This window comes from Argentina anserina, chromosome 7, assembly GCF_933775445.1.
Source record: "Argentina anserina chromosome 7, drPotAnse1.1, whole genome shotgun sequence".
Taxonomy (NCBI): domain Eukaryota; kingdom Viridiplantae; phylum Streptophyta; class Magnoliopsida; order Rosales; family Rosaceae; genus Argentina; species Argentina anserina.
Window position 1 is genome coordinate 23,432,726 of NC_065878.1, and position 25,092 is coordinate 23,457,817.

General features: G+C 38.0%; 4 protein-coding genes across 6 annotated transcripts; 2 read left to right on the forward strand and 2 right to left on the reverse strand.

The window, feature by feature from the left end:
* The first annotated feature begins 5 nt into the window (after positions 1–5).
* LOC126802375 (probable protein phosphatase 2C 8) lies at positions 6–1,918 on the forward strand. Its single transcript, XM_050529993.1, has 3 exons — positions 6–789; positions 1,149–1,254; positions 1,441–1,918. Exons 1-3 carry the CDS (start codon positions 100–102, stop codon positions 1,791–1,793), a joined length of 1,149 nt encoding a protein of 382 aa, XP_050385950.1. The 5' UTR covers positions 6–99; the 3' UTR covers positions 1,794–1,918.
* A 4,484-nt stretch (positions 1,919–6,402) lies between these two features.
* LOC126802195 (spermine synthase) lies at positions 6,403–10,704 on the forward strand. Of its 2 annotated transcripts, none has more exons than XM_050529778.1 (11): positions 6,403–6,617; positions 7,601–7,821; positions 7,934–7,978; positions 8,406–8,482; positions 8,579–8,701; positions 9,218–9,322; positions 9,409–9,481; positions 9,591–9,662; positions 9,805–10,000; positions 10,152–10,281; positions 10,381–10,704. In XM_050529778.1, the coding sequence occupies exons 2-11, from the start codon at positions 7,632–7,634 to the stop codon at positions 10,477–10,479; spliced, it is 1,110 nt and encodes a 369-aa protein (XP_050385735.1). In that variant the 5' UTR covers positions 6,403–6,617; positions 7,601–7,631; the 3' UTR covers positions 10,480–10,704. The 2 variants fall into 2 exon arrangements, with proteins under 2 accessions (XP_050385735.1, XP_050385736.1); XM_050529779.1 differs by lacking the exon at positions 6,403–6,617 and adding an exon at positions 6,637–7,423.
* On the reverse strand, positions 10,425–13,687 carry LOC126802194 (cyclic nucleotide-gated ion channel 1-like). Of its 2 annotated transcripts, none has more exons than XM_050529777.1 (7): positions 13,540–13,687; positions 12,812–13,301; positions 12,508–12,696; positions 12,105–12,403; positions 11,899–12,010; positions 11,555–11,791; positions 10,425–11,454 (listed from the first exon to the last, which is right to left on the reverse strand). In XM_050529777.1, the coding sequence occupies exons 1-7, from the start codon at positions 13,572–13,574 to the stop codon at positions 10,942–10,944; spliced, it is 1,875 nt and encodes a 624-aa protein (XP_050385734.1). In that variant the 5' UTR covers positions 13,575–13,687; the 3' UTR covers positions 10,425–10,941. The 2 variants fall into 2 exon arrangements, with proteins under 2 accessions (XP_050385734.1, XP_050385733.1); XM_050529776.1 differs by having other exon boundaries at positions 11,555–11,803.
* A 6,206-nt stretch (positions 13,688–19,893) lies between these two features.
* LOC126803864 (uncharacterized) lies at positions 19,894–25,013 on the reverse strand. Its single transcript, XM_050531584.1, has 4 exons — positions 21,619–25,013; positions 21,149–21,524; positions 20,348–21,033; positions 19,894–20,200 (listed from the first exon to the last, which is right to left on the reverse strand). The coding sequence occupies exons 1-4, from the start codon at positions 25,011–25,013 to the stop codon at positions 19,894–19,896; spliced, it is 4,764 nt and encodes a 1,587-aa protein (XP_050387541.1).
* Between the last annotated feature and the right edge of the window lie 79 nt (positions 25,014–25,092).

A 25,092-nucleotide genomic window follows, 5' to 3' on the forward strand; every position in this document is an offset into this window, starting at 1 on the left:
TGTTTGTCGCTCAGATATTTTCATGCACATTCAAAAACAGGTCGGAGTAATTGTCTCCGTTTTGGTTTCAGTATTTTCTGGAGGATTTTTCTCCGGCAAATGACGTTTGATTCCGGCGATCTGAGGCCGAGCCTCGTTATTGAGAAGAAGAATGATCGCAGCAGAAGAAGACTGAGAGTCCGGCGTCTCAAGTACACGTGTCGAAGAAAGATCCCGCTGGACCAGGAACACGGCTCCGGAGATCGTCAAACTGAGAAGGATGATGGAAGTTCTATGAAGATATTATCGGTGTCGTTCTCGGCGGCCTCTGAAAACGACAGCGTATTGTTGAGTTATGGAGGTGAAGTGAGCGAAGGGAGTGGGAGGAGTAGCTACGGCGTCATTTCGGTGGTGGGGAGGAGGAGGGAAATGGAGGATGCGGTGAGCGCGGAGGTAGGGTTTGCGGTTGACGGGAAATACGACTTTTACGGGGTGTACGATGGGCACGGTGGGTCCGCCGTGGCTAGGCTTTGCCGGGAGAGGTTACATGAGGTGGTGGCGGAGGCGGTTGAGAGGGAGGTGGCGAAGGGAGTGAAGGAGGTGGTTGGTTGGGACAGGGTGATGGAGGGGTGTTTTGGTAAGATGGATGAGGAGGTTAGTGGGATCTCAGTAGTGAAGACGGTCGGGTCTACGGCGTTGGCTGCGGTGGTGACGGAGGAGCAGGTTGTGGTGGCCAACTGTGGTGATTGTAGAGCAGTGTTGTCGAGATTAGGCGGTACTATTGCGTTGGCCTTGTCTATCGATCACAAGGTAACAATAATCTAACTAGCTAGCTATACGTTTTCGATCACAAGGTTACTTATTGTAGCTGGATTTTGAAACTGGTCTGGTAAATAGGCCTTAATTTGCAAGCTAATCTGCAAGCAAGTATATAATGAGCTAGCGCAACAGTGTACATGTTGCAGGTTAGTATATAATGCAAGAGTTTGTTATATATAGTACCTCCATTGGCCTCAGTTGTATAGTTAGATAGCTTTTATCTTACTAATCTGTATCAACACATTAAGGGTTTCAACTTGCACGTACATACGTACATTAATCTACCCAATTAATTTTTGTATACTTACAATTAATTACTAGCTATCTGTGTCATATGATTCTATAATTAGCCTGATAGAGAAGATGAATCGGAGAGAATTGAAAGTGCCGGAGGGAGGGTTATCAATTGGAATGGAAGCCGTGTTCTAGGGGTCCTTGCTACCTCCAGATCCATAGGTATGTACACAGATATATAAGTTTGTTTAGTAGTGCACAGTTTTAGACTTGTATTGTTATTTTTTGTATAGAAATGTAATTTCATCGCGTTGTTATATATATTATGCACATTCAATACCTTTAGCTAGCTAGGTACTGATCTAACTAACGTTAATGCATGGATTGCGAACTTGCGATTATGTGTAGGTGACCAGTACCTGAGACCATACGTGATATCGAAACCGGAAGTAACGGTGACGAATCGAACAGATGAGGATGAATTCCTCATCTTAGCGAGTGATGGACTATGGGATGTCATATCCAATGAACTTGCATGTCAAGTTGTGAACAAGGTCTTTCGCAGAACAACAATAACGAGAAGGATTATTGATCATGATCGTGATCATTTGCTCCTAAATTATGAAAAGCCGCTGGACAGTGGTTCTAGTAGTAAAACATCTGAGGCAGCAACATTGTTAGTTGACCTAGCTATGGCTCGGGGAAGCAAAGATAACATTAGTGTCATTGTAGTCGACCTCAGAAAGTGGGCTGCTACCTAGCTATCAGTTTATCTAGCTATATATATGCTTTCTGATAATCATCTTGAATTTTTTGTTTTGGTGCCATTTCTTGTATAGAAGTTTCAAATTGAAGTTGATTTTCAATTCGTACTTGAGACACGTTAAGATATTGATTTGCAATTATCTGAATCATGAGGTTGATTATATATACGGCAACAATGTTAGAACAGTAGAACATATATGTACTACTAACATGCATGTCTTGGAAAAAAAACATGCATGTCTTGGAACATAATCAATGGGGGAAGCATATATTGTCTTTGGAGTTTTCAGTGTGTCATGAACGAACCGGTTCTACATAATCAAATGTGCTCCTCTATAATATTTGCTCGATAAATTATTGTTCGGAAATTAATAATAAAGAACACGTGAGCAAAAAACTAGTCGTATACAACGTAGCTGACAACACGTTAATGAATTTAAGAACTTGTTGTCACCGACACTGCGAGTATGTTTGTAGATTGAAGGAAGTCATGTTTTTCTCATTTGTTAGTGACTGATAGGATTCACAAGTGCCGTTATGAGATACCCTCATACTAGCTACACTATTTTTTCGTGTGCAACTATATATATATATATATATATATATATATATATATATATAGTTGTAGATAAACTTCTTCACATAATTACATAAATCCTATGCCCCATCTCTTTGAGTAGTGTAGCAAAACAAACAAATAAAGGAAGGCCTACTTAGAGGTCCAATGATAAGATGGCCGGTCCATATATTTTCTCAATTTAACCAATATACCGTATATAACCACAATATGTATTTATGATAAATATAGCAGAAGCAATCAAGAAGGATAATGTCTTACTAATTTTATTGTGAGATGAACTCACAATCTCCTACTTATAGGAATTGTGATTTTGCTGGACCAAATACTATAGAATAATACTATGCGCTTAACTTAAAAAATATAGCTCATTCTATCTTAATTCTTGAAGAGTGTTAAAGAGTGGAGTATAGTACAACGTATATCAGCTAAAGTTGCAAAAAAAAAAACACAATAAAACCAAATACATCCATATCTAAAATGATTGAAATTGAAAAAGAAAATTGATCCATCAAATAATTTTAGCTGGACACACTCAGAATTTCTGCTTTAATTCTCTTTACGATTCCAATGAACTTGCTCTAACTTTTTAAATGTAAGTGCATGCTTTATGTTTGTATAGAAGTATAGAACATTAAATTTTAACAGTTGAAGTCTTATTGTATCAAGAAAAATGAGGTTTTATGGCATTTTATTATTGCTTGCCAAAGTGCTAAAGCCACTCTTTTTCTACATATGATAACGAGTGTATAACAGAAATATTGAGACACGTGTAATTTTATGATTCTAAAGGAACGAATTTTGTTGATTATGACTTGCATAAACCAAAAAAAGCAATATTTCCACATTCCGATGATATATCTTTACATTAGCTAGTGATTATTCCCTCTTAGAGTTGTGTCCATGGCCAACACATAAAGTACGTTCATCTCTTTAATTTGAATAAATATTTAGAACGATCAATCGAAGTGTTAATTAGGCAATTTTTGGGGCTATAATTCAAAGCTGATGACACCTGCTTTGGCCATGGATTACGACAGCCTTTTATCTCTCTGCCTTAATTTGAATCTGATGCATGGCTTTTTCGGATTCTTATGACACGTTTTAATAAGACGTGCTCATCTTTTGCCTTTGTTAAGTTAAGCTTAGTTTCTTTTAATTGAAATGGAAATAGGAATATGACGGCGACCTAACCTATTTAATTTGGTTGAAAATTTGCACCAATATATTGATAGGATCGTTAATCCCATTGATCGACCATGCAATTAGATGCATCCCATGTTGCATATGTCTTAATTGGAAATGATCTATGAGAAAGTGAGAAACCACATAATTAGGTGGAATACTGGAATTTCTTCTTGAATTTGTTCATATAATTAATGTGTCTATTCAACTGATGTGTCGATCTATTCTATTCTAACAGATACAAAACTAATCCAAAATCAGGAAATAAAGAGACGACTGAAATTTCCATCGAAAAAAAAGAGAAGACTGAAACGTGAAAATTCCCACTGTTGTAGTGTCTTTCCACCTCAAAAGAATAGTATCCTTAATCAACGTACGTAAAGCATATCATGTTATACTGCAGGTTCTTTCTTTGCTTTCATGACACACCAAAACAAGGAAATTAGGCTTAGTTTGTTCTTTGTTCCAACCAATTGGCGTTAGATAAGAAACTGGCATGGATCGGAAGCATGCTGCTGGTTTCGCCTCAAATATGTAAATCACTGTAAATGACTATTATTAGGGGAAGAACTATACTGTACCATGCACATGGTTGATAACATGTCAACAGTGCAAGTTAAATCAGTGATGTCCCATTGATGGCAACTCCGATCCATTTGCGGGGGCTGGGGCTGGGGCCATGCACGAAAATGATGAACTAACTCAGGAAAATGAAAGCATTTCCAGATGATATAAAGCTAAATGCTGTGGTTCGAACTCTCTTTGAAATGAGCTCCACTGGTTAAAGAAAACAGATAAAAGGTTCTTAAAAAATAGGCATCATGCTGTTTTATTTATGTCGTTGATTGATACGGACGTTCATTAGTCTGTGGAATAGGAGATTGTTGATATTTGATTATTGTCAATCTCTAGCTCCGGCCTCTGTTCTAACCTTTCAGGAAACTTATTCAGGTATCAAGATCCACTTGCATTAACAAATATCGTGCAATTTCAGCCAATTATTTAATTTAGTCTTTTTATGACACTAACACCAAAATTGATGCCGTTAAAAAAGACTAAAACAAGAAAATCTAGTCAAACTGTAAAAAAAAAACATCAAATTAAATATGGGAGCATTTCATGAACAATCGGAGACTTCGTTGGGTTGGTTGGAGAGATCGATAAGATGCCCCTGTGATTACTGACAAGCTTTGTAAAATAGTTCTCGACTACAACGCAAAGAAAATGAGAAAGAAGCCCGAGAAGAGCCAAGATCGATAGCCATCCATGTCGAAAAATGAGGAAGAGCAAAAGAAAACAAAATGAGAATCAATCAAATTTTAAACAAAACGAACTCGTAAATCACAAAGTGGAGAGAATTTCGGTATGGGTCACCGTAAAAACTCATGGCTTCCTGTGCTTGATAATTATCATAGAGCTAGAAGGGGGTTTCCAGAGCCATCAAAAGATTTATGCAAATTTGAAGGTAATTTGGGATTCTTTCAAATTTTGATGAATTTTTATTTCTGGGTTTACTATTGATGTTATGGGCTGGATGGAGGTGATGGGATTGTGTTGTAAAGCTTGGGTTAATTAAAATATGAGGAGACATTGATTCTTCATTACTTATGGATAGAAATCATAATAAAAACCTCTTACTACCGTTTGAAATCAGGAGGCTAAATAGGACAATGAAATGAAATTAATCATATTAAACAAAGAAATTGGAGGCTTGTAGGTTTTCGTGTCCCCACTATCTACCCTAAAACCCTTCAGGGAAATGAGATAATCCTAGCTTGTTTTCGTTGGTGTGAAAGTGAACTCAAATCTGAAATCTCATCGGATAAGTGAGCTGCAACATGAAGCATATACTCAATTTACTCAAAGACATTCAAACACGGGAGAACGTACATTAAGGTAGAGTTCGGTCGAAAAAGTGGGCAAACGATGATCATCACTTCATCAGGAACTGTGAATTATAAGGTCGATCACCGACAAACTTGATCATTTCGAAAGTGTAATTAATTAGCTCCGATCCTGTGGGATCGATAGACTGTGGGGAATTGTGAATATGTCATAAAAGTTTATATCAACGTCCACAAGGAGGAGTATCTATGTGAATGTGAATTAATCACAACCTCGATCATTATCCCCACCTCAAAGATAAAGTTGGCCTCTATATATATAAAAAACACCAAAATATTACAAACATACAATACATGTGATATATGTAATCAGATTTGGATCATAGTTATGATTATGTCAAAACGTTTTTGTCAAATTTTCGTGGTCTTGTTCTTCAAATTTCCGTGATTTTTTTTAATTAAGTGCGTTAATTGCATGTGAGTTGCGTAATAAATAATTTTTTTAGAGAAATATTGATTTATTAAAAGTTTGCATAATCACCGTCAAAATTATACATTAAACCTCAATATTTTCACAATAAATGCAATTTACTAGGTGATCAACCTTGACCTCATGGTTCAACCCATAAGGTCCGTTCAAATTTGTCAATGATAGTCAATTTAAATATACTCACACACCTGAAACAAAATCTTATTTTTTGTAGGTCCCGTGTGTATCATATTATATCTTATATATTTGTAACTAAAACCAATTTATCATATCTTGGTTCTTTCCAATCTAGGGCCATGACCAACTTTGTATAGCCATTAGGATTACTAGAATTATTAATTATGATATGGACATGATCCTAATTTCATTATTTCACCCACCAAATATTAGTTAACGTTCCCACTAAAAAGAACCAAGAAAAAGAAAACCATAAAAAAGAATATTTATTATTCTCCTCTGAATTATACAACTTTTTTCTATAAATATTTGCCGGTACGCCATTCTCGTCCCAAACCGAACTGGGCAGAACAGAACACAGAAGCCAGAAAAAAGCCAGAGAAGCCAGATAGAGCTTAGTTCTAGAATCTTCAAAACACAGAGAGAACCTCATACTGTGTTTAACTCTGACTATCATCACAGACTAGATTCCATACCCTTGTAACTATTTATTGCAGCTTCTCCGAGTTTCACAGCAAAACCCAAATCTTTCTCTCATCAACGTCAGGCAAGATTAATTATTTCCCTTCATCTCTATTTGTATCTATATGTTTTTCGCTTGTATCTACACATATTCTCTGCGTTCGGCCACATTTGGATTATGTATTTCCGAGTTATGAATGTAATGCTGGATTGTTATGTTTCAATTTAATTGACCCAATTTGTAGAAAAAGAGCCTTGTTTTGGTTGCCGGAAAGCATTCATCTCTGGAAAGGTGTATTTGCAACAAAACAGGATTAGACAAGAAAAAACAAGGAACAATCTTTTTATGTCTCTGGGGATGAAGAACATGTGGAATTTGAAACACAGTTTATGTTATTTTTGTTTTAGAATTTTTTGTTGGTTATGGTACTTGTCGGCGAGAAGGATATAAATTTTGGGGTTGTCTGTTTCCAGGGAGAAAAGCTTTGTGTTGATAGTTTATTTTTTTTGGCTGAGGTAATGCTGGAACTTGTACTCCTTTGTCTTTTTTATTAAAACTTGGGGACCAGTAATTATAATCTCAGATGATTTTTTTTTTCATTCTTGCAGTGGGGGTGTAAATTTTGTTTACCGTGTGATTGAGGTGTTTTAACTCGAGTTTAATTGCTGAGGATATCAAAGAGGAAGTTGTGTGATTAAGTGTGATGTGGTTGTAGGTTCTGAAAGGAAAAAGATCTTATTGTGATTATGTTCTGTATTCTCAATTAAGATGCAGTCGCAAATCTAGTCGATACTTTACATAAAGAGTGAAACTTCCCTTTCTTTAACCATATGTAGGGATTATAAGTTAAGCCGTTTTTGCTTGGAGTCGTTCTCGTGATTTTTCATCTGGTATGCTTCCCTTTTCCTTGTTAACAACGCTTTTCTTCTGTTTGAATTGGTTATCATGTCAGTGTATAAGAGAAAGGCTTCAAATTGTTGCAATATGTGTTTGTGTGCATCTGTGAAAACTCGTCTTTGTGTACAATTTCCGAAATTGTATTACTTAATGAGTATTGTTTATTTCAGAGACTGGAGTCGGAGAAGAAAAAGATAGTCTATGGGGGACGACGCAGGAAGAGGTTTGGAATGCCAGAAGACTATGGATGGGAAGGGGAGTAACAAAAACGGTTCAGAGAAGGCCATCCCTTCTTGTTGCTTAAAGGCAAGGGCTTCAGACCCTGAGGTTGATGCAATATGTCATTCCACTGTTGTTTCTGGCTGGTTTTCAGAATCCCAGTCTCGCACAGGTCGGTAACTGTTTCTCCTCCTTTGTAATCTCAGCAAAGCAATAGTGTTGTTGGATGTTCAAGCACGCTGATAACACTGAACACTTTGTTTTCTCTTTTATTTGGATTGCAGATAAGGCTAGAAAAGGGACTTACTTCAACAATCCAATGTGGCCTGGTAGGCAGTACATGGATGCATCTACGAATCCACTTATTTCATGATTGCATCAGTAGTTTCTTCAAATACTTTGCGGCACATCTTTAGTTTTTCCTATGGTTGAGGTTGTAACAATTTCTGATGGTGAAAATTTTCCCAAATAAACTGCATTAAAGAATCCTTTGTCACATATATACTGTATTCTAATGAAGACGAAAGGAAAGGAAAAAGGCCGGATGATTATATGTTACTTGATCGATCTCTCGTATTGGCAACTCCTGTTAACCTGTTGACCTAGTTTTTGTTTTTTGTTTTTTCTTTTTTGGTTCACTATAACGAAAATTTGTCCTAGAGTAACTTATATACTTGTTGAAAGTTCTAATCTTTAGTTTTGTGCATATTTAAAATGCCTTCAGTTTATTTTTATTCTATTATTTCACTTTTAAAGGTGAAGCTCATTCGCTGAAAGTAGAAAATATTCTATACAAGGGGAAATCAGACTTCCAAGAGGTTTTGGTTTTCGAGGTTAGACAATCTCACCCTCAAGGTTGCTTCTGCTGTTTAAGTCGATTGTGCTTGCTCTTTTTCAACCTTTTCTAATGTTCATTCCTTTCTGTGCAGTCCTCAACATATGGAAAAGTGCTTGTTCTTGATGGCATTATCCAGTTGAGTGAGAAGGATGAATGTGCATACCAGGAGATGATAACTCATCTTCCTCTTTGTTCGATTCCTGCCCCAAAAAATGTATTTTTCATGATCCATCCGTCCTTTTCTGATTTTATGGTGTGTTTACTATTATGTGACCATGACACCATGTGATAAAATATGGTAATATATGAGCCTGCCAGCTGCACTTATTGCATATCCTTTCTGCCAGCTGCACTTATCTATCATGAAACTGCAAAGCCTATCTAGGTTTAGGAGGCTTTTGTGAAGGGAACTTTTCAACTTTATATTGGTCATTAAGGATGTGCATATGGTGGCTCCCATTTGGTTGGATTTGGCTGCAGAATTTCTAGCTGGACCAATTTGTAGATTGTGGTATGAACTAAGTTCATATGTCGTCTGCTCCTGTCCCTGGAGACTGTACTATGAGCAGTTTGAACTATGAACAAGTTCTGGAAATGTTTGTCAAGTCAGTGTTAGACCTGTGGTCAAAATTTGGTTTAAAAATAAAGTAGCTTAGATTCAATGATGAATTAAATAATTAATACAGTATTATTAATGTAATGCTAAATGCTGTAAAAATCCTTGATGTAGGTTCTGGTTGTCGGTGGTGGTGATGGTGGAGTGTTAAGGGAGATTTCGCGCCATTCTTCTGTTGAGCATATTGATATATGTGAGATAGATCAGATGGTTATAGATGTAAATATTGGTTCCTTTCCCTTTCTGTATTTGATTGTTGAGAAATTCTGTGCAAGCAGCTTATGTGCTGTTTTTTCCTCTTCTAGGTGTCTAAGAAGTTTTTTCCAGAATTAGCTGTTGGATTTGAGGACCCTCGTGTCCATCTTCATGTCGGTGATGGTATGTTTACTGCTACAATTTCTTTTACCTTTTTGATAAAAATGTTTCATCAAATGGATTTTTCTGTTTGGCTTGCTGTCCCAATTATCTCATTGTTATTACATGACAGCAACTGAATTTTTAAAGCATGCACCTCAAGGGAAGTATGATGCTGTAATTGTTGATTCATCAGATCCTGTAGGTACGTGTTTTGATCTTTTAACACGTTATCTACATATTAAGGCTTTTGCTACTAGTGTTTTTGCATATACACCTGATTTTAACATGCATTGTTGTAGAGAAGCCTTTTGTTTGAGACTTAATATGGTATCCTCCTGACGTAGGTCCTGCTGAAGCACTTGTAGAGAAGCCATTTTTTGAGACAATAGCTAGAGCATTAAGGCCTGGCGGTGTTCTCTGTAACATGGCAGAAAGTATGTGGCTGCATACACATCTTATTGAAAATATGATCTCTGTATGCCATCTAACATTCAAGGGGTCAGTCAACTATGCATGGGCAAGTGTCCCTACATATCCAAGGTAATAACATAATATGTTCCTTATGAAAGTCAGTTGGAAGATTTGGCATAATTTAAGAACTTGCCGGTCTGAGATTTTATCTCATTCTTCCCAATCGCGGATCAGATGGACATCATGAAGTCATTCTTAGTCTGAAATTACTGTTGTGCAGCGGTGTTATAGGTTTTCTGCTATGCTCAACCGAAGGGCCTCCTGTTGATTTTAGAACTCCTGTCAATTCTATTGAGAAGCTGGAAGGAGCTGTCAAACACAAAAGAGAACTTCGATATTATAACTCTGAGGTAGGAGTCCCACAAGTTTTTCCACTTCACCCTGGAGAAGAAATTCATCTTTTTATTTTATTTTCCTTTATTCAGAGTGTCTGTTTGTTCGGTTGGCAGATGCACTCAGCTGCCTTTGCCTTGCCTGCTTTTTTGAGGAGGGAGGTTAGTGCTCTGCATGATTCTTCAAATTCAGCAAGAAGAAATGGCTTGTCCTAGTAATGAAGTAGTGACGACTGGTTCTCTTTAACTAGTTAATTGTGTAGATGAAGCTTCTCCTTTTGAGGCATCGGTGGGTTTTAAGTTTTACTACGATCTATGTCTTCAGTCATTTATTTCTATATGTTTACCCGTCACATTATTGGATCTTATGAGTGATTTGCACAGTAATCAAATAATGTATCTGATATTTATGTAAACATATTTTCGCTGGATTTTGATTTTGATTGTTAATTTGTTATCATGTTTCGTCTTTGGAAAATAATGTCTGGTTTTTCTTTAAATGATATGATACAACTACAGGAGGTCGCTATTGTTCTGAAGTTACAGAGTACAGGGTAACTACTAAGTACTAACTAGTATCCGATGAGGTTTTGCCCTCCAAATTTTAAGGCAAGCATGTTAGCATCGATTTACAGGTAATAACCGCTGTATCCAGGTTCTTGGGAGTTTTCACCTCCCTTATAGAGATAATTGAGGAGGACAAGGGCTCACTTTTTTGCACTTCTTTGATCGGTTGCGACGATGAGCTCTTAGGAAAGAAAGAGCCAACTCTTCCAGCCGAGAGTTGTTTTTGTTCGAATTGGGAACTGCCTTGCTGAAATGCCACCATAATTTGGTGACCACAGCCTTCAAGTCCTTTGCCATCAGTGAAAACGCTTCAACTTTTGTATGGCATTTCACATTCTGAGTCGAGATAGGGAGGTCGGAGAAGGGCATGTACAAGGAAGCCCAGCTCAGAAGTTCTTCTCCATAGTAATCACCTTTACTAAGACACTTGGTGATTGAAGAACCCAATTTTGTTGAACCATCAGCAGCAGTGTAAGTCCATATAATGCCTTCTGTGTTGAACAACATCAGATCAAGTGGTTCTCCTGCTCGAATTACATAACTGTTTTCTGTGTATATCACCGGTTTCAGATTGTCGCAGATCATTTTTAACACACTTTCATCCATGTATCGTAGCATCGGTACCTATATGTAGCTCACGTCAATCAATTAAGAACTAGAACATGCGCATGCATGACACTTTGATTGAAGAATGAAGTCCAGTTTTAGGGAAGCAAGTACTTACTTTCTTAAGTGCATCCATGCAGAGAAGGCGTGTTATGGATCTTCTGTCCTTTCGGGGAAGAATAGAGAGTAGATTCTCCACATGAATATCTTTGTTTTCTTCCAATTTATGCCTTACATTCTCGATTATCATTGTCTTCATATCATTAGGGAGGCGATTTCTCGACATCCACAGTTGTATCTCTAGCTCTTTCAGCACCATCTTCTGTCTTATCTCCTCCGATTTTGTAGTTGCCAACTGCATATATGTCTGTTTATTTTCACAACACAACAATTTTCCTTAGCTCAATTTACTCATCCTTCTTTAATCTAACAACTAAACAATAGAGTCATTAAACTACTAACCTGTACATTTCCAATAAGATACAAAAATAGTAGCAAACCAATTAAGGATATAACAATTGCGAAGCAGTTTTCCCACACATAGGTACTCGTCTCCAAATTCTGACCGAGTGAACTGCAGAAATTTAAATGGTTAATTCTGAACCACTGCAAATGAAGTGATAGTATACACACTTTAGTCACATTTATCTGTATATGCATTTGCATACCTTAGATTTCGCAGACCCCACCAGAAAGAGTAGAAGAACTTCTTGGAAAAATCTGTTGATTGTGTGCTATTGGACTCGAGGGCATTACGGAAGATTCCGAAATCAAAATCAATTAAACCTGTTGCATTTGATGGATTTACAGCGCAATGTTTCTCAAGCAGAATGACATATTCTTGAATTTCAGGTTGGCCGTCACAGTAGTAAGTTGGTTTATATCCCGTCGTATGTTTTTCAAAAGCCTCACGCCAACATGATGTCTCTCGTTGAATAGAAAAAAAATACCAAAAGGCTCCGAGTACCTAAAAAATTAATTTTTTAACAAATTCTTAGTCAATCAGTATAACTAAAAGAAGAAGGTGCTATAGTGACTGAAATGATCGATGAAAATGTAGATTAAACTTACGTGACTGGCGAGGATGTAGAGAAAAAAATTGAATGCACTTCTAGCCCATATTCCGGTTTGTTTGAGTTCTTTAGACGAAAGATAGATTCTATAAATCTTTGGCATATATTGAAAGAGAAGACACACGTTCAAAATCTTCCTCTTGTGCTCCGTGCCATCCACTTTCAGAAAGAAAACAAATATTGCCACCTTCACAAGACACGAACGTTCGTAAATTATGGAATGTATTAGCTATTTAGCTAGGCTTAAAACCGAAATCTAACAATGTATGTATGAGCATATAGGAGAAGATGTTATGTCTTACTTGTGGGATGGGAAGAATAGCTATGAAGTCGATTATGATGGAGATAGATAAGCAGGACATCTTCTGAGATATTGCCTTGGCAAAACCAAGTATCTCTGCCTTTCTCCATTGCCAACCTGGCTTTCCTCTTTTTGATATATCAGGCACCCCAGTGATTCGAATTTCATGTATAATATGCGTTATGAAAGTAATATCGGTGAGTGATCGGAGGACTAGAGCTGCAGTTCCCACCCTCTTGTCGCTACCAATGCAATTTTCTTCTTTGTTGATGTAGGGGATGTAGAAGAACAAAGGGTCTGTGGTTACAGAAATCAGACATGAAATAACAAATATTTTGTTCCACACTGCAATGAAGGCCCCTTGGGGGTCAAAGAATTCCTTAAACGTAGGCCACTTTGTCGGTGACAATATTAGTCGTCCTCCATTGTTCGTAGGAGTAATAGGAGATTGCAGCACCCCTTTACTGTCTAACATGTAACCTTCTGTAATGCTGAGACAGAATCGAACAATTAAGTTAATTGATTGAAGGAATTTGAAGCCATGAGATTGGAAGTAATAAAAGGGTGCTAGCTAGATAGCTAGCTAGCTTTCTTTACATGAAGGTTCGTTTGTCCTCAAAGCAAATTGAAGTTGTTTAGTTAGAGATTAAAAGCTAACCTTATGATAAAGAGAAAAGAAAGAATACTGAAAATTTATTGAAGCTAGAACAGTTTAGCTCTTAAGCTAACCTTATGATGACGCTGTTGTCTGGATGAATAGCCATAACGCAAAACCCTAACAATATGATGAGTATCTATGATCGATAGACAAGTTACCAAGTTATGAAAAATTTAACTTGGCCGGCTTAGAACTTCTTTTTGCTGAGAAAACTCAGTTGCTCGAAGCTTGCATCCAAAACTGAAACTGGATTTTGTTGATTACTATGTCAAAGAACATTGTTGACACTCGGTTTTATAGACTAGTATGCAGCATATAGTTAATTAGAGAAAGAACATGTGGTCAACTGACCAGGTTAAATAAACAAACTGATAATTATATATACATAACCGAGGGCATGAATGGGATGATCTTTTCATTGGTGCTAAAAGTCTATACAGGGATCATATTCGTTGCCTTAACTGGTACTATTAATCTTATCTCCTGTTAATTAATATGGATTAGTGTCTATTGGTCCGTTTGAAACTCTACTTGTCAACTGGGTTGCCACTGCCAGTACTATATGATGAAGGCTATCAAAATCATGAGCGTATTACGCCGGCCTCTCAAGTGGCCCTCTCAAGTGGCCGGAATTCATGGGCGGCTGCTGCAACAAGGCAATAGCCATTCCTTGATGATTTAAATCTATTCATCAAAGGTTCATCGACCTCACAGAGTCACATTGGTTAACCTGATTACATTCTATATAGATGATTATTCTTCTATATCAGAATCAAACTATGCGGTTAGTGATTTACTATATCTTGAAAAGTTGAAATGCAGATGATGAATCTCTAAACTTGAAGCTCACTGGGAATTGGTAACTACTGTCTAGGAAGCTAGGTATCTAGGCTGGACGTACTAGTCTGCATTCTACGTCTTCTAGGTGTCGATGTTCTGAAAGAATAAGTTCATCTTGTATAGTGCAAACTGTGCAATAACGTGTAATAATAAGCCGGTGCATGTATGTACATTAGTTGAGTTGAATTAACAAATTAGCCCACGCCATTTGAAAATTTAGTTTTCAGAATTTTCATATACCTGTTGACAAACTATAGGACTTATTTTGTAAGGACAAGTACACCAAGTGACCAAGTTAACTAATCTAGCTAGCTACCAATCTTGCAAGTTGCTAATTGACTAATCTCTAGCTAGGCAATTAACTTGAGATTTCGGAATGCAAATTAATATGTAGTGGTCTAGACTAATTATTGCATTCTATTACTCATTCATGTTGTTATCTTGACATGTCATACGTACGTACAAATCGATCTTATCCTATAAGTTGCCTTTTCGATAATCGGAGCTAAAATTATACATTTGCATACGTAGTTAAAATGTGCGTACATTGTGTACATAGTTAAAATGTGATTGGCATGGCCAACGAATTAATTAACGTACTCACACTAGCTGAACTAATTAACAATTTTGCAAGGTCGATCAACAACAAACTGATCAGCAAAAAAAGAAAAACCGTCTCAGGTGACATAATCTATCTCATTCTTGAGCAATGCATCTAAATTCTTGATCATAAATAAAAGTTTTGAAATAATTTACAATACAATTTCCGATCTTAGGGGCTCTGTTGGCTTGAATCAGAAAGTATTTGGCTTGTATAAAAAAGAGAACCTACACGTACGTACGTTGTATAGTCGTTGTTATAAAAATACAAGTTGTATAGTCCATGAATCTACGTATAAAGTACTAAGCTAGCAGTGCCTATCGATCTTGGATGCGAATTTGGTCAATCTAATTAAGAGTTGCTGATATGTTTTTTTATCTGTGTAAACTTTTTTCCAAGATATTATTCTGATCAAAATGATACTTCTATGTAGATCGATCTCCCCCTCCATTGGGTGGCGCGCGATTTGTTAGCTTAGCTTAATTAGCACATAAGAACTGATAGCAGATCGTAGTGAACCAGAATCGAAAACAGTAGCGCCAATAGCTGTTAATCAGCTCAGATTGTCTGAGAAATTACACCGTATAACACAGCTGTTGGGCATTAATCATAATATGCAGTTGTAATTAGTAACCCTAGCTAATTGCTAATTAAGCAACTTGATTATGAGAAATGATATTCTTCTGGTCATGCATTAGGTTCTCTTCTGTAGATACTGAATTCGTGTTCATGGAGAGGTCGCAGCTCCTACTCCCAATGTAGCTGGCCTATTTGGGTTGCTTCGGTTTCGACGGAATGAGGTTCCTATGGTAGAGCTCGCCACTCCCTCCTTCTCTCGAGGATCATCATATATAATTCCATTACATTTTGCACTTGGTAGCGACTGTTTTCAAGTCCTTGGCCGTGATAGCAAATCTTTCCACTCTTGTGTGACATTTCACATTTTCTTTCGAGATCGGGAGAGTTGCAAACGATACGTGCTGCATGTCCTTCGACGCCCAAGTCAGAAGTTGTTCCTCTCCATAGATGCCTCCGTTCTCAACCGTCCAGCCGGTGAATCTTATTAGATGAAGAACTACTACTATTAGAACAGTATATCCACACAGTTCCTTCTGTGACGAGCACCATCCTATCAACTGGTTCATCCACCTTGGCAACATAGCTATGTTCAGGGTATATCACAGGCTTTAGATAGTCGCATATCATTTTTAACACTTTTGGATTCATTATCTTCAAGCAATGGTACCTATAAACATGCATGCACGTAATTACACATTATACTTGTGAAAATCTACACATTACATTACTTGGGTAAGCGTACAGAGGGGAGTCGTCTATGGTACACAGCCGTATACCATAAATATATTTACAATTGATTAAACAAAATTACAACATTGACAACAAAATTATGACATTCATTTTACACATTTACATATAATTGAATAAAATTACTATCATTACAACAATTTGTTTAAAAACTTAAATAATTATTCGTTTTACCACAATGAAAACAAATTTGTAGTCATATTTGTAAATGTGGGTACCTAAGAAAATTCCCATAGAGAGGACTAAAACATCGTCCTCTTGCAAAAATTTAAAGAAAGGAAAAATGTTACAAGGAAGAACGAAGAAGGACAAACACAAATATCCCTCAACCAATTAAGAAACAGCTATCATAAACAAAAATTAGGAAAACCTAATCGATCTCTATTACAGTGACTCACCATAAAATTTGGAATTGAATTCCACTAGGTCAAACCATCTAAAGAAACACCAAAATTAACAAGATTGTCAGCAACTTGATTGCCCTCATAAAAAATATGACTCGATCTAAAATGCAGTTGGGAGATACAATACAAGCAATTGGACCATTCCACACGAAGACTCTAATGAACTACATGAGAAAACTGTAAATAAAGAAGAATAAGAGAAGAATCCACATCTAATCATATGAACTTCAAATCTCTAACTCAAGCTAGTTCAATAGCCTTAATGATTGTCATGACTTCTGCAACAATTAAACTAGAGATATCAACAATATAAGAGAAAACACTTAAAACTGAATCTCTGTAGTCTCTATAAACACCACCATAGTTTACCTTATTAGAACTAATTTTTCATGCTCAATCAATCTTAACCTTGATCTAACCAAAAAGAGGGATTAACTAGTTCACCTAAATAAGTCGAGAATCTCAACTCCATTTTTAATTAAGCACATGCATGATAAACTTTTTAATTTGGTATATTATAGCCTTATAGATGCCATATGAAAGATTAACTCATCTAAAATTTGGCTCCGGCCAATATGATATTGATCTGGTGAAAATAATATTAAAGGGGCACGCCACGTAAAATATATGACGGGTAAATATAATTTATCATCTTTAGGAAACTTGTACATATATTTTGTCGGGTTGTTGGTACTAAAGCTAAGGATTCCCAACGAGAAACCCTATTGAAATGAGACGGACTAAACTCACCACCTGAATATGCTAGGATTCTTGCTTGAACAGATGATGAACATATGGAATAAAGTTTGGTTTATTACTTGACAATATGAACGCGCAATGTTATACAAACTGAGAAACGACCTAAAGAGATCAAACATGAACTCACCAAAATAATACATTACAACAACTTACGTCTTGCTATGCCCAATGTTCTAAATATCTCGATATATTCTTGATATATTCCCGATATTAAGAAAACGAAACGATAAATTGCTTATCAGTATATTTTATCGGTCAACCAAAAAAAACAAGTCAAATGACGATATATCGGGTCAAACCGAGTTTGACCCGATATATCAGTATTTTTTTTTATTTTTTTAAAACCACGTCATTTTGAAAAAATAATTTAAAAAAATTGAAAGTTTCGTCGATAGCATTCGATGACGAGAGAGATTATGATGAATGATCACCTCTGTTTTTATTAATTAATACTATTTATGTATTTTAATTGTCAAAATAATCAAATATATTTTTTATGAAGTTTATTTAGTACATTTACTTTTAAAAATTTTAATTTCTCAAGTTTATTTGGTATATTTTGATGTATATGTTTATAAATATATTAACTTTAATTAAAAATTAGCAAAAACGATTTAAATAGCAGTTATCGTCATCGTATCGGTTTTGTAAAATAAGGATATAACGGAGATATATCGAGATATATCGGATTTAACATTAGCTATGCCACGGTGGAATTTCAAGATTTTATTATTTATATCAAACCAACTACCAAGGTATGGATTACAATATATTATTGCAACTCGTTGCTCGATCATTGACTAAATTGTATAAGCCACCGAATTGAGAAATCAACAATAATTGAAGATAGAAAATGTTAAAAGACTAGTCTTTGTTTTCCTTCTTGGACTTTTAAGTCGATCAATCCATATAGCTAGTTGCCTTACACTTCCGTACATTCACACTCATGCATATCCTTGTTTTCTAGTTGATCCTTTATGTGATGTAGTGTGTTATAGTCATAAAATCATAACCCATTACGTTAGTCTAGAGGTGTCAAGTGGGCCGAAAAATTTGAACATGGCACGGTCTGAACCTGTTAGAGGCCCGGTCTGAGTCCATTTTTAGCTCGTTAAACACATAATTCATGGGTCGGCCCGTTAAACACATAATTTTATATTATATATATAAATATTTAAATAATTATAATAATGGAAATTCAATATTAAACCTTCTACATATAAATATTTTAAATTTTTTTATTATTTTAATTACATTATGTCACAAATATAATCAAAGTAGTGATAAAAAAATCATAGTTTTGACATATGTAACGTTTTAGAAATAAGATTATCAAATGTGTTTAGCATTCCATTTATTTTACTATTCTAAATAGTTATAGAAAATAAATATTTTAATTACACAAATTTTTATGTTAATTGTGTCTTATAATGCTAATGGGGTGGACCGGCCAAACATGAGCTTGGACTGTGGGCCGGACCAGGTTTAATATTTAAGTAAATTGACCGACCCGACCCGTCATGAAAAATAAATGAACCGGCCCGAACACAGCACATACACGATTTTGGCCCGCTTAAAATGACAACCTGGTCTGTTTGTCACCTCTAGTTACTCCACTCAATGGAAAATAAGCCAACTTACTGTATGATCCGTCGTTGGTTGATAAAAGAACAAAAAAATTGATGAAACGATAAAAGAATCATGCACTCCATTTGCATTTGGTCTTTGCTATATCTTTCCGAGCTAAAGTCAATAGTAATCCATGATTCCAAGTACTCTCGCTTTTAACTCGGCATATAGGAGGCACACATATATGATATGGGATATAACCCGGCCTATTCTAATCTTTTGTCATCGTGTATAACACAAATATGATCGCATTCATGAGTTTAGACTTTCTAGCCTATAATAAAACCTTAATCGCATTCATCACTCATGATGTCGTCCTCTTCCTTCCGTTATATATGTTTAGTTACTGACTCAAACAACTCATGACCTTGTGTACGTTAATGCTTTTTTCACTACTCGAAATCAAAGCTATCGAAAGTGATTATTACACATGACTTTGAAACTATATATATACTTACACATATCTTGGTTCTTGTCCGAGGAGAAGAATACTTGAAACCCTAGCTAACTCAGCCATGTTCTTAGGATCTGGGTGTAAATTTAAATAAAAGGAAGAACAAACCGAAAGTAAAAGCTGAGAAAGGAAAGAACACAAGGAAAATACTGATATTTGATAAACGGCTGCCCCACTAGGGTTTCTATCGTTACATTTATAGCCCATACTGGCGATCCATAACTGATCACGTGGCTGCTAAGAGTCCACAACCATAATCTATCAGCTGCTACTACTCACGTGCGAGGCACGAGCACGATTTAAACAAAACGACTACGTTTTAAGCTAAAGATAGTTACTGATAATTACATCTAAAATACTAGGATAACTTAGAGCTCCTAACATCTCATCCTGCTGCAAAACAAACTTGACCTCAAGTTTGGAGAGTAGCTGCCCTTTGGAGCAAAAATTCTGGAAACCTTTCCTTAAGATCATCATAAAATTCCCAAGTGGCCTCTTCAACTGGTTTGCCACGCCATTTAATCAGCCACTGTGCATCTGCCACATTGTTTCTTTTCACAATTTTGATCTGTAGCACCTCCTCAGGCTCCCAAGTGTCAGTGCTGGTATTGAACAGTGGGGGGAGTTCTGTTTCCACTACAACATGAGTTCCCAACTTCTTCTTCAACAATGAGACATGGAACACATTATGGATCCTGGCTGTGTCAGGTAACTTCAACCTGTAAGCAACAGCTCCAATTTTTTCAATCACTTCATAGGGGCCATAGAATTTTGCAGACAACTTGTGACATGCTCTCTTGTGCACAGATTTTTGCTTGTAAGGTTGCAACTTTAGGTACACAAAATCTCCTATCTCAAAAACTCACTCAGTGTGCCTCAGGTCATAATACTTCTTCATACGTGACTGTGCCACCTCCAAGTTCATTTTCAAAACCTTCAAAAGCTCATCCCTTGCAATCAACTCTTTATCCACTTGAGCTACTGCAGTTGAGCCAGGCAAGTAGGTCCTTACTGAGGTAGCCTCATATCCATACAAAGCTTTGAAAGGTGACATGTCAATGGCCAAGTGGTGTGAGGTGTTATACCACCATTCTGCCCATGGCAGTGCTGCAACCCACTCCTTAGGCTTAGTGTCTACGACACATCGCAAGTATTGCTCCAAAGTGCGATTTAAATTCTCAGTTTGGTCATCACTTTGTGGGTGGTATGCCGATGACTTACTCAACTTCGTGCCCTGCAGCTTGAAGAACTCCTCCCAAAACAAACTCATGAAAACGGGATCTCTATCCGAGATGATTTGTGTAGGCATACCATGTAATCTTGCTACTTCATGCACAAAGAGTTTGGCCAGAGATGCAGCAGTGTAGGGGTGTGAAATGGGGATAAAATGTGCATACTTAGTGAACTTGTCAATGATAACCCAAATAGTGGTCTTACCCTCAGATTTTGGCAAGGCATCAATGAAGTCCATGGAAATGACTTGCCATGCTTGTTCTGGTATGGCAATAGGTTGGAGTAGACCTGGTGGTTTCATGGCTTCATAGTGATGTCTCTGACAAGTGTCACACTGAGCTATGAATTGTTTCACATCTTTTTTCAAACCTGGCCAGGCAAAACTTCTTCCAATTCTCTTTTGTGTTCTGCTACAACCTGCATGACCTCCCCACCTTTCCATCATTGAACTCAGAGATGATCTTGTGTCGCCATCCATCAATGCGAGGCACAAATATTCTGTCCTTGTAAAACAAGTGGGAATCTGTCCACTGATAGTATTTCTTCTCATTACCTTGTTGCAACTGTGTTATGATGGCTGCAGCCTCGGAATCAATCAAACAAGACTGTTGAAGGTCATGAATGTAGCCTTGCACTGGACTTGAAATTCCCATGAGAGAAACAAGGGCAGGGACCCTAGATAGCGCATCCAGAACAACATTGTTCTGTCCTGCCTTGTAAGAGATGGAGTAGTCATAGCCAAGGAGTTTAATTAGCCATTTCTGCTGAGCTGGAGTAGTAATCTTTTGCTTGAGGAAATGTTCAAGAGTCCTATGGTCAGTAACAATTCGAAAAGTGATGTCCGAGAAGGTATGGTCTCCAATATTGGACTGCTGAAACTATAGCAAGCATTTCTTTATCATACACAGATAGTGCTAAATGGCGTTGAGCGAGTGCTTTGCTCATGAACGCAATGGGATGACCATTTTGTGATAAAATTGCACCAATGCCTGCATCAGAGGCATCACATTCAACAACGAATTCCTGCGAAAAATCCGGATAAGCCAGCACTGGTGTGTGTGTGAGTGCATGCTTCAACTCCTCAAATGCAAATTCTGCCTTAGGGTTCCAACAAAAAGCATCTTTCTTAAGCAAATCAGTTAAAGGCTTGGCTATAATTCCAAAATTCCTCACATACTTTCGATAGTACCCGGCTAAACCAAGAAAACCTCGTAATTGCTTCAGAGTCAAAGGTCTAGGCCACTGACTAATAGCTTGTATCTTAGCAGGGTCGACAGATACTCCTTCTCCACTAACAACATGCCCCAAATACTCTACTTGGCTTACTCCAAAACTACATTTGCTCTCTTTCACCTTTAACGAGTGATGTCGCAGGATCTTGAACACGTGCTCCAACTGCTGTAAGTGTTGTTCTAGATTAGAACTATAAATTAGGATGTCGTCGAAGAAGACTAAAACTCCTTTGCGTAGCAACTCTCGAAGAGCATCATTCAGCACTGCTTGAAAGGTAGATGGTGCATTGGTTAAGCCAAATGGCATGACTAGAAATTCATAATGGCCTGAATGTGTGCGAAAAACAGTTTTCTCAATGTCTCTCTCGTGCATTCTTATCTGATGGTATCCAGCCCGGAGATCCAACTTGGTGAACAAGGTAGCACCATGAACCTCATCAATGAGCTCATCCACTACGGGTATCGGATACTTATCCTTTACAGTAGCAGCGTTTAAAGCTCTATAGTCAATGCACAACCTCCATGATCCATCTTTTTTCTTCACTAAGATCACTGGTGATGAATACGGACTCACACTAGGTCGAATCACTCCATTTGTTAACAACTCTTGAATGATCTTCTCTATCTCATTTTTTTGAAATTGAGGGTAACGATAGGGTCTCACATTAATAGGGCAAGTGTTTGGTAGTAGCTTAATTTTATGGTCCCGTGGCCTTGGTGGTGGTAATTGTGTGGGGGTTTCAAAAACATCAGAATACTTGTGTATGAGGTTTTGGATGTGAGAGTTTGTTGGTGTATGTGTGTCAGGCTTGGGAAGGCTAACAATAGAATTCAACTGAACAAGCAAAGCTTCTTTCTCTTTCCTTAGTGTTCTGGTCATTGCCTTACAACTCACAACACTAGAGTCCACCTCAGTGTTACCCTGCAAAGACTGTTCTCGGCCTTGATCCCAAAACTTCATAGTCATACGCTCAAAATTCCACACAATATCACCCAACGTCCTCAACCAGGCCGCCCCCAAAACAATCTTACAACCTGAAATGGGTAATACATAATAGGATGTGACAAAACTATAATGTTGTAATGTGATAGGTACCTCAACCATTGTGCTAGTGACCATAATTTGACCACTTGCCACTCGTACTCGAAGTGGTTTGATCTCCTGCATTGTGACGCCCGATTTGCGTAGTACAGAGGGATGGATAAAGTTACGAGATGCTCCAGAATCTATGAGTACATGAGCTTCCTTCCCTTGAAACTCCCCTTTCAACTGCATGGTTCTTACATTATCCCCATCCTCAACAGAATGGAGTTGCAAGTCACACTCCTTATCTGGATTGTCTACATGGTGAATTTCAACATCACCCTCATTAACTTCTGGACCCTGTAATTCCATCTCGTCTGGTATAATTTCGATAGCCATGAGAGTGTTGCCATGCCTGCAATTATGGCCTGGCCGATATTGCTCATCACAAAAGAGGCACAGACCACGAGCTCTCCGTTCTAAGTACTCGGCACGAGTCATTCTCCGATTACCACCTTGATTCCCTGCTTGTGGTGCACGCACAATAGGAGCAGGTCGGAGTTGAGCAAGCTGGACTGGTGCAGGGGCAACCCTAGGTATGGTTGGGGCCACTGCTGGGGTAGGTCTAGGGACAAAGGTATTGCGGCCCGCCTGACGCTGAATTAACTCCTTTTCCTCAAAGATTTTGGCCAAAGCACAAGCTACATACAATGTCTTAGGGTTTTGAGCTCTCACATCAGAACGGATAGAACTCTTCAAACCTCCAATGAAGAAGAACAATAGATTCTCAGGTGTAAAGCCAGGTGCTCGACGAGAGAGTTTCGTGAATTGTTCCATGAACTGCTCTACTGACCCTGTTTGGCTCATCCTAGCCAAAGCAGCCTGATAGTCACCGAGGTTGTGTTCACTGAATTCTCGTAGTAACAAATCACAAAGACCAGACCATGTTTGGGGAAATTCATGTTTGAACATGAACCATCGATCTGATGCTCGGTCTACCAAATGCATGGTGGCTATTGCAAGTTTTCTATCCTCAGGAACCTGATAAAATTCAAAGTATTGCTCGACCTTGCTCACCCACTCAATAGGGTCATTTCCGCCAAAGGTGGGCATCTCCAGTTTCATCTGTTTCATGGTGGGTAAATTGGGGTCCCAGTTGTTGGACATGAACTGCTGTTGACAATTGGGTTGGTAACCAGAGTATGGATAAGGTCCTGTATAAGCATGGGGTGGTATGTGTGAGGTAATGGTAGCTGCAGTGTATTGAGGGCTGAATCTATGTGACTGTAGTTGAGTATTCGAGCTGCAGGGGGTGTTGGATGGCCCTGGTTGATGAGTAAAGTGTCCTGGTCCAGAGTGTGGGTAAACAAAATTGGCTGGGACGAAACTGGTGTTGCCAAAACTGCCAGGAGGTATATTAGTGTAGGCAAAATTGTAGTGTGGTGAAAACTGTTGGCTAACTTGTGGGTTAGGTGTGTGTTGGAAAAACTGGGTTGTATAGGGTTTTTCACTCCCAGATCCAGTACCTTTTCCTCTACTGGTTTCTCCTTTCTCAAAATTGCGCTTCTCTGTGGACGGTTTAGGACTAACCTTGCTCACAGTGATAGTATTCAGCACAGCACCAGCGGAATTCGTGACAATGGGTTGCGTAGTGGCGAACTGATATAGCTGGTCAAACTTAGAGATGGGTTGGGAAGAGGTACTAGTCGTGGTAGTTGATGAAGGCAGAACTTGATCTGAAGTAGACTCAAGCAGCGACACGAGACCAGGTGTTTCAATAACAGGTGGGAGTGTCCCAAACTTCACCAAGCTCAGATCCGGGGTTGCAGTGCGCATAGCACGCAACTCCGCTAGAATCTCGTCGCGAAACGAACTCAAAGCAGCTTGCTGGTCGGTTAGAGAGGCTTGGAGGCCAGAGATTTGTGCCGTGGTGTTGGTTTTGAGAGTTTGCAGCTCCGACTCCACTGAAGCGAGTTCCTCAGAGTGTTGAGTACTCCCGCTCGGAGGTTGCTGCTGACCCGCAGCCCCACGCTTGTTCGCCATGCCCCTTCGAGAAGGCTCTGATACCAGATCTTAGGATCTGGGTGTAAATTTAAATAAAAGGAAGAACAAACCGAAAGTA

Coding starts and splice junctions, on each gene's coding strand:
- LOC126802375 (XM_050529993.1), top strand. CDS start 100: ATGACGTTTGATTCCGGCGATCTGAGGCCGAGCCTCGTTATTGAGAAG. Junction 790..1,148: donor CCTTGTCTATCGATCACAAG/GTAACAATAATC, acceptor TTCTATAATTAG/CCTGATAGAGAAGATGAATC. Junction 1,255..1,440: donor TGCTACCTCCAGATCCATAG/GTATGTACACAG, acceptor GATTATGTGTAG/GTGACCAGTACCTGAGACCA.
- LOC126802195 (XM_050529778.1), top strand. CDS start 7,632: ATGGGGGACGACGCAGGAAGAGGTTTGGAATGCCAGAAGACTATGGAT. Junction 7,822..7,933: donor AGAATCCCAGTCTCGCACAG/GTCGGTAACTGT, acceptor TTTGGATTGCAG/ATAAGGCTAGAAAAGGGACT. Junction 9,323..9,408: donor TAGATCAGATGGTTATAGAT/GTAAATATTGGT, acceptor TTCCTCTTCTAG/GTGTCTAAGAAGTTTTTTCC.
- LOC126802194 (XM_050529776.1), bottom strand. CDS start 13,574: ATGGCTATTCATCCAGACAACAGCGTCATCATAAG. Junction 12,011..12,104: donor TGGGGTCTGCGAAATCTAAG/GTATGCAAATGC, acceptor AAATTTCTGCAG/TTCACTCGGTCAGAATTTGG. Junction 11,455..11,554: donor GCATGGATGCACTTAAGAAA/GTAAGTACTTGC, acceptor AGCTACATATAG/GTACCGATGCTACGATACAT.
- LOC126803864 (XM_050531584.1), bottom strand. CDS start 25,013: ATGGCGAACAAGCGTGGGGCTGCGGGTCAGCAGCAACCTCCGAGCGGG. Junction 21,525..21,618: donor CGCCATTTAGCACTATCTGT/GTATGATAAAGA, acceptor TACTGACCATAG/GACTCTTGAACATTTCCTCA. Junction 20,201..20,347: donor TATGACCTGAGGCACACTGA/GTGAGTTTTTGA, acceptor TGTTGCTTACAG/GTTGAAGTTACCTGACACAG.